The sequence below is a fragment of the Egretta garzetta genome, unplaced genomic scaffold (genome assembly GCF_000687185.1).
Source record: "Egretta garzetta isolate BGI_Z169 unplaced genomic scaffold, ASM68718v1 scaffold330, whole genome shotgun sequence".
NCBI classification, from domain to species: Eukaryota; Metazoa; Chordata; class Aves; order Pelecaniformes; family Ardeidae; genus Egretta; species Egretta garzetta.
The window spans coordinates 533,228-540,251 of NW_009258275.1; the positions used below are offsets into that span (position 1 = coordinate 533,228).

The 7,024-nt window shown below is 57.7% G+C and overlaps 1 protein-coding gene across 1 annotated transcript in view; it reads right to left on the reverse strand.

The window, feature by feature from the left end:
* RPH3A (rabphilin 3A) overlaps positions 1-3,052 on the reverse strand; it is a 25,990-nt gene extending 22,938 nt beyond the window's left edge. The window contains 3 exon segments of the mRNA XM_009636199.1: positions 1,486-1,634; positions 2,445-2,459; positions 2,976-3,052. Of these exon segments, the coding sequence (XP_009634494.1) occupies positions 1,486-1,634; positions 2,445-2,459; positions 2,976-3,052 (241 nt within the window).
* Positions 3,053-7,024: the final 3,972 nt, after the last annotated feature.

The following is a 7,024-nucleotide window of genomic DNA, read 5'->3' on the forward strand; positions in this document are numbered from 1 at the left end:
GAGAGTAATTCTTACCGGGTGGCAAATGTGCAAAGCTGGGGAAATGCTGTTTGTAAGCACATTTGGGGAATGAATCACCACCGTTCATAGCTAATTCCACCTGGGTTCTGCCAGAAAGCCGGCAGAGGAAAGCATCGCACGGCAGCACGCAAGGCAACGCCAGCCGGGGAGCCCAGGGGAGCAGCACGGCCACGGGGCGGGTGCTGAGCCCCAGCCGAAGCGGTACCTGCCTCAGCCCCTCGCAGACCTGCTCCTAGCAAAGCGTTTCTAAAAATGGGTAAATAAATCCACCGCTTAGGAGGCAATGGGCCGCGGGCACCGAGGAAGGCTGGGTGCAGCGGCTGGAGCACCCCCGGCCCGCGTCGATACTTGATATTTAAGGGTTATTAAGCAGCCGGGGCGATGGATTAAAGCTCCGGCTGCGGTGCTCTGCGTCTCACCCAGCAGCCACCCTTCGGGGCCGCACGCCGGCCCCCGGCTACGAGAGGGGTTTTGGGGTTCTCTGAGGCAGCGGAGAGCACTGCTCCTGCCTGGGCCTGAGGGTTTTTCCCTGCAAGGAAGGAGGAGAGAAGAAAAAAAAAAAAAAAAACAAAAAAAACCCCAAAGCAGTCGATGCTTAAGCTCAGCAAGACTAAAATGCTGCTGGGTAATGAAAAGAGGCGTGACACCTGACAAATGGGATTATGGAGATCCCCTCTGGAAAAGCATCCCCAGCACAGCAAGTCGATTCCTAATTACCGGCGTTATTTCGCCCAGCACCTTCGCCCAGGCAGGGCAGAGATGCAGTAAAAGCAAACGCGGGCACTTCGTGTCCTCTTCTCCATGCCAGGGGCACAGGGGACACCCAGCGATGGCGGGGACCCCACCACGGATGCGGTCGGGGCAGCGCTAGCACCCCCAACCCCCCCGGAGCCCCAGCGCATGGCCCCGAGGCTGGGCATCACTCAGACCTATTCAGCTTCACAGAGGGCTCATTTCTGGGTGGCAGGCAGGATTAACCCCCAGGACATGCAGCTGGAGGGAGCGATGGATCCATCCGTGTTCCCAAAACAAGGCCAAACACCCTTTAGTGAGCCACGGCTTCGCTCAGGCTCAGGACTGGGCAAGCAGCAGCAGCTTCGCTCCCCAGAATGAGATGTTGGTAATGATCCCTTCTGGACCAGGGGGAAAAAAAATAACATAACATAATAAAAATAAAAAGAAAAAAATTCAATGAGACTCTAACTTCTGGGTCCAGAACACAGCGGCACGCCGAGCGGCGGTGGCACGCCGAGCGGCTCCCTCCCCGGCTTACAGGTTCCTCCTGGCCAAGGACCAACGCCAGCTCACAAAGATCCCCCGCAGGCTCCCTTTCAGGAGAAACACTGCAGTGCAGTAGCTGCTGGCCAGGAAAGCAGCCAAGCGATTGCCTTCCCCCGCGGGCACCGGTGAGGCTCGGGGGCCCTCCCGTCCCACCAGTGTGGGGGTGCCGGTGCCACCCCCCACCTTACCCGATGCGTTCTTGCTCCATCTCCTCCATCTTCTCGGCCCGGGCAATGACACGGTTGATGATCTCCTTCTCCTCGTCCGTCAGCTCCTCGCTCTTGCGCTGCCGGTCGGGCTGGCCACCCCGCGCTGCCCAGCCAGTGGGGAGCCTGCGGGGAGAGGGGGGGCCAGGGCTGTGGCCATGGATCACGCCCGTGTAGTAGCACGCGTCCGTGGGCAATAGCCAGGCACTGACTCCCAAGCCCAGGGAAGAAGGGGTACGAGACATTCCCAAGCCCAATTCCAGCACGGAGCCTGCAAATGGCCCCCACCCACCAGGTGGAAGCTGTTATTTCCATTTTGGGGAGGGGGGGCGGGGTGCCATATGGAAACACTTGTTTCATATGGAGAAAACCAATTTCCTTTTCAAACATATTCTCCTTATTTCCATGTTAAGCATCAAGCGACATAGCTCATTTTGTACCCTCCTCCCTGCCAGGTAACACTGGGTTTGCCAGCGAGTTGCGGTATGGGGGCAATGGCCGCAGGAATGGGCCTTTTTTTTTTGGGGGGGGGGGTACGTTTCATCAAACGCAGGAGTTTTTCCTCACCCAGCATCATTTCCAAAGCTCCTTTGGCACAGCAAGCCCAGCCTGGGCGCCAGGCAGCTTTAACCTGGTGGCACGGCTGCCGCTCAGCCTTGCAAACGAGCAGGAGACAGAGGGGCCAACGCTAACGAAGGGTGGAAAAGGCAAACGTCCCTCACCTTTCTGCTCATCTAAAGACCTTTCCGGGGTCTTTTCCCCCCTGGGCTGAGCACACCTGCATGGTCTTAAACCTTAAAATTCATTAAAACCCTGCATGACGCTTCCCAAAATTAATTTCTTGCCTCCAGGGCAAGGTTTTTCCTCTTCTCTCAAGACCGTAGAGTAGCAGGCAAAGAGCAATAGGCAAAAAAAAAAAGCAAGTGAGAAAATTACTGCTCTTTCTCGCCGCTGGGAGGCACAGGGAAAAAAAGGAACATGGATTAGGTGAGATGGGCAATGGTCCCCAACAGCACATCCCTCTCCATGGACCCCCACCGCTCCTCCAAAGCGGCACGGAGCAGCGAGCTCCGAACACGAGCTTTGCCCAACTCCTGCATCGTCCGGGCACCCAAAACCAGCGCCCAGCCATGGGTGCTGCCACCACCCAGCCAGCTGGGACGGAGACCTCCCGTGCGGTGGGACGCAGCATCGCCCTGCACGCAGCTGTGGTGGAGGGCACCAGGACAGACGGACAGGGCTCCTCATCAGCACAGGCGTGCGTGCACACCCATGGGTCTGTCCCCACCACCCTTTCTCAGGGGGTTTAGGAGGCAACGTGGCAAAACGTCCCCACCCAACCAGCACAAACCCAATTCCCAATGTCCCCAGAGGAATAACCGGGGCGGCTGCACCCGTATCACCTCCCATCACCTCCCACCCCCAGGGACTCCCCTCCCTCCTGCACCAGCAGCCCCCTCCTCTCACCCGGCCCGGAGAGACATGGTCCTGTCGCCGGGGCACATCCACCGGTCAGCGCTGCCGCCCACCACCGCGTCGGTCATCGCTGGCTGGTGAGAGGACCTGGGGACACGCGGAGTGAGTTTGGGCACGCCGGGGAGGTCAATCACGTCGCTCCTCTGCCCGTGCTCTCAGATCACAGCAATGCCGACAACGGTAACCCGGGGCTTTCAGCCAGGCTGTAGGAAAAAACCTAAAACAATACAAAAACCCCACAAAATCACCCCAGGCAGGGCTTTATTTCTGGCATTAAGAGGAGTGGGAGCGGGGACAGGAACAGGAACGTCACCTCCGTCGCCGTCTCGATATCACGCCCAAGACACAGGAGCCTCCGACCGCCACCCTCCCAGGAGGGCAATGCAGCCGCGCTCGGTGCGGATGTAATTAATGAGATGCCTGACCTCACGTTAATTATGAGGCTTCAGAGCTAGGAGGGGAGGGGATGTTTCCGTTTCAGAGAAAAATCTACAAACGAGGCAACTCCCCCCCCCAAAACCCAACACATCTCACTGCCCTCCCCCAAACCACGCTCCCTCTGGAACACAACGGCTCCTCCTTTGGTTTTGCTTACTAAAGTTTTTGTGGAAGGAGGAGGTGGAACAGGACCTGACGATGATATTCTGTCAACTCACATCCAGAAAATTCATCAAAAAGAGACCTCTCCAAACTCTTCTCCTTTCGGTAAAACTGGCAGGTTTTTATTAAAACCCAAATGGTTGTAAAATTCAGAGGGCGAGCGCTTATTTATCCCCAATTTCTGGGGTGGTTTCCCCGCTCCACCCACCGCCCCTACTCACTGCACAGGGACGGGGACTGGACGGCAAAGCCTGAGCTGACACCGACCACGGCGTGGGGACGGATCCGTCCATCCCATCGGCCCTCCTGGGGGAAAACCCATGCTTTTACACAGGGCGAACGCCGCAAGGGGGGCAGGACAGGACCCCTCCTCCTGCACAGCCCCTCACCCAGCCCATGGGGTGCGGGGGACGCCGCGACCGGGCCGTGAGCCACTGTCTCTCCCGGGCCTGTCTCGGGATGCTCCCCAAGAGCAGAGGGTGCCGCTCGCGGGTCCATGGGTGGCATCGCCCACTTGTAGAGGGAGAAGCTCAGGTTGAGCCTCCCTTTACGCTCCCAAAGGTGGAAATCAAAGAAAAAGGGCAATCCACCCACGAAGGGCTTGGCTCCGCTGCAAGCAGCACCGGGGAGGACACGAATTGCCCCTTGGGCAGGACCCCCCACCGAGGGGGGACGTTTTGGTGAGCTCAATGCTTTCCCATCCATGGGTTTTTCCCCCTTATCCCATCTCCACAGAGCCGGCACGGGGTATGCGCTGGGATCCCCCCACGGCAGCAGCCTCCCACCTGCATTGCTCGCAGCACCCGCATTGGAATTGCTTGCTCCTGCCTGCAGCAGAACTGAAAAAAAGAAAAAACCCTAAAACCCCAAACCCCTCTGCAAAGCCCAGCGGGCAGGCACTGGGGCCGCTCGCAACCCATGGACCCTTGCTCCTCCCAAACCTGCTGCCCTGGGAAGATGCTGCCGCAGCTCCTCGCTGGCTGGAAGGGACCGCTCAGTCGCCCACGTCCCGCCGGGTCCCAGCACCGATGCCAGCGCCCCAGAGCTGCCACTGGGTCCCAGCAGGACCGGAGCTCAGCCCAAACCCAGCAAACGCTCCTTTGCAGGGCACGAAGCGACTCCAGCTCTTGGCAAAACTCCAGTGGGAGCACTGGGGAGGTTCGTCCCGAGGAGACGCTGGAAAATGGGAGCTTGCAAAACCACCCCACCGAAATCACACACTCTGAGCCCCAAAAAACTGTGCAATATTCCCAGAAAGGGGGGAAAACGGTAATTCCCACCCTCCGCTTTCTGCTCTGCAATACTGCAGGGGTTTCTCCATCAGTCTCGGAAGCAGCAGAGATTTGAGGATCACCTTTGTTTCGCTGATAACTTCCAAAAATACCTATAAAATATGTATTAAAAAAAAGAAAAAAAGTGAAGCGCGTGGGGTAATTAGTGCTCGGCTGGTTTCACGCAGCGGCTATTCCTGTGCCAAACCGGGAGGCTCCGACTGACAAGGTCAGTTAAAGCGGCAAACTGTTCATTGACATCCCCACCGCCACGCGCTGCACTGCAGCAGCAAACTCCTGCCGGGGATTTAGGGTCTTGCCGCGGCCGGGAGGCCGGCAGGGCTGCCCGCAGATTTCACGGGGTGCGCTGGAAGGGCAGCGCCGTGCTGCCAGCACCCATTTTTGGGAAGGCGCAGGCGGATAAGAGACTTGCCCAAGGTCACGCGGAGCAGGAGCAGCCCTGCAAAGAATAGGGGAAAATCCCTGGTTTTTCCGAGCAAAGAGGGCAGCGCCGTCACCGGCACTTCAGCCGGCAGGGTTGGGGGGAAAACTCCTTCCCCCACCTAGAACTTTCTGCTAATAATAGAGAGGCCGCGGGTGTTTTGCTTTGTTGTGGATGGAGAAGAGCCCGGGGACGGCTCCTGGAGGAATACACAAGCCTTTCCCTCTGCCTATAAATAATAGATTTTGAAGATCTACTTTGCATTACTTCCTGCAACCACTCTTGCTTGTCCTAATGCTTGGCTCTGCATTTTTAGCGCAGGGTAAAGAACAAAATAATGGCTTACGGTGGCTTTTCCCCCACCACCTCACTCACAAGAAGCAAAGGGACGTGGCAGTCCAAGTCATGATCGATGGGGTGCAGAAGCATTTGGTTAATGAAATGGAAATATCCTACCCTAGGAGGATGCCAAGACCTTGTGGGGTTTGGCTGTCCCCAGAAGGTCCTGGGATCTGCTCCCCTGGGTCCCTCTTGTCCCCACGCGGTGCCGGCTGCTCTGGGTTCCCCGACTGCAAGCAGAGGTCGGGAGGAGCGAGGCGGCAGCTCCCGCCGGCGCGAACACGGCGCGTCCCGGGGAGAGCCAGGAATAGAAGCGAGGTCTTAATTTCTGGCCTTAAGGAAGGAGCCACATGACTCTAATCACGCCGCTCCATTACTTCTGTATGACGGAGCCCATGAATTTGATCATGCCTTAATAAAAAGGGATTGAACGTCTTCCATGAATCACTCTGCCTCTCTCCGAGCTGCCGGCGCTGTCGCCCGGCACGCAGACACCGCCTGCTCCGAGCCAAGAGGTCCTGATTCACAGGCCCGTCGCCAGTGCCCGAAATCCAGTGGAGGCAGCACTGGCAACCGGCAGGTCGCCCTCACCCTCCAGCAACCCTGGGCAGGCAGTGGGAGCCCCCCAGGGCGAGCCCATCCTGCCCCATGGGCACCAGGGGGGAGCACGGGGCAGCAGGGGCTCCGGGCAGGACCCAAAGCCACTGGAGGCACCCACGCTGCCACCCCCAACTGGGCATCTGCCAAGAGAGACCATTACAGGGCTGCCCAAACACACTGGGTTAGCCAGCTGGAAATAACATACCGAGGGAGAAACGGGAAAATTCCGTATTTGAAAAGACTCCCGGTGCGCTAATCAGGTTTTTCCAGTGAGCTCAACATTTCACACGTGGCGGTGCCTGCAGAGATCGTCTCCACCAGCAAAGACACTGACACAGGCAACCTATTTCTCCAGCCTTCTCAGCTCTGCAATGCAGCTTTCTTAAATATTGAATAAGTCTGTTGCTCTACACCACCTGCCAGTGCCAATGATGAGGTAATTTTTGCATTGACAAAGCCTAATGCGATTAATCTGGTTTGGAAGAGCAGGTTTTCGAGCCCCTCCATTCACTCGGCAGAAAGGCGCTTGCGGACGGAGCATTGGCAGCAGCTTCTTATTCACTGCCAGCAGCCGGACCCCAAACAAATAACCCAAACTGCTGCTCGGATGCCAAGCGAGAGATTATTTCTCTGTGTCATCACCAAACGGGAGGTTTTGAACTCGAACGGATCCAAACACCAAGCCGATGGGGTTTTCACGCCAGCTCCGAGGCCAGCCCAGACACGGGAGCTGATTTATACTCCCCAGCTGGATGGCGGAGCTGGGGGGGGGAAAAATAGGGAACGAG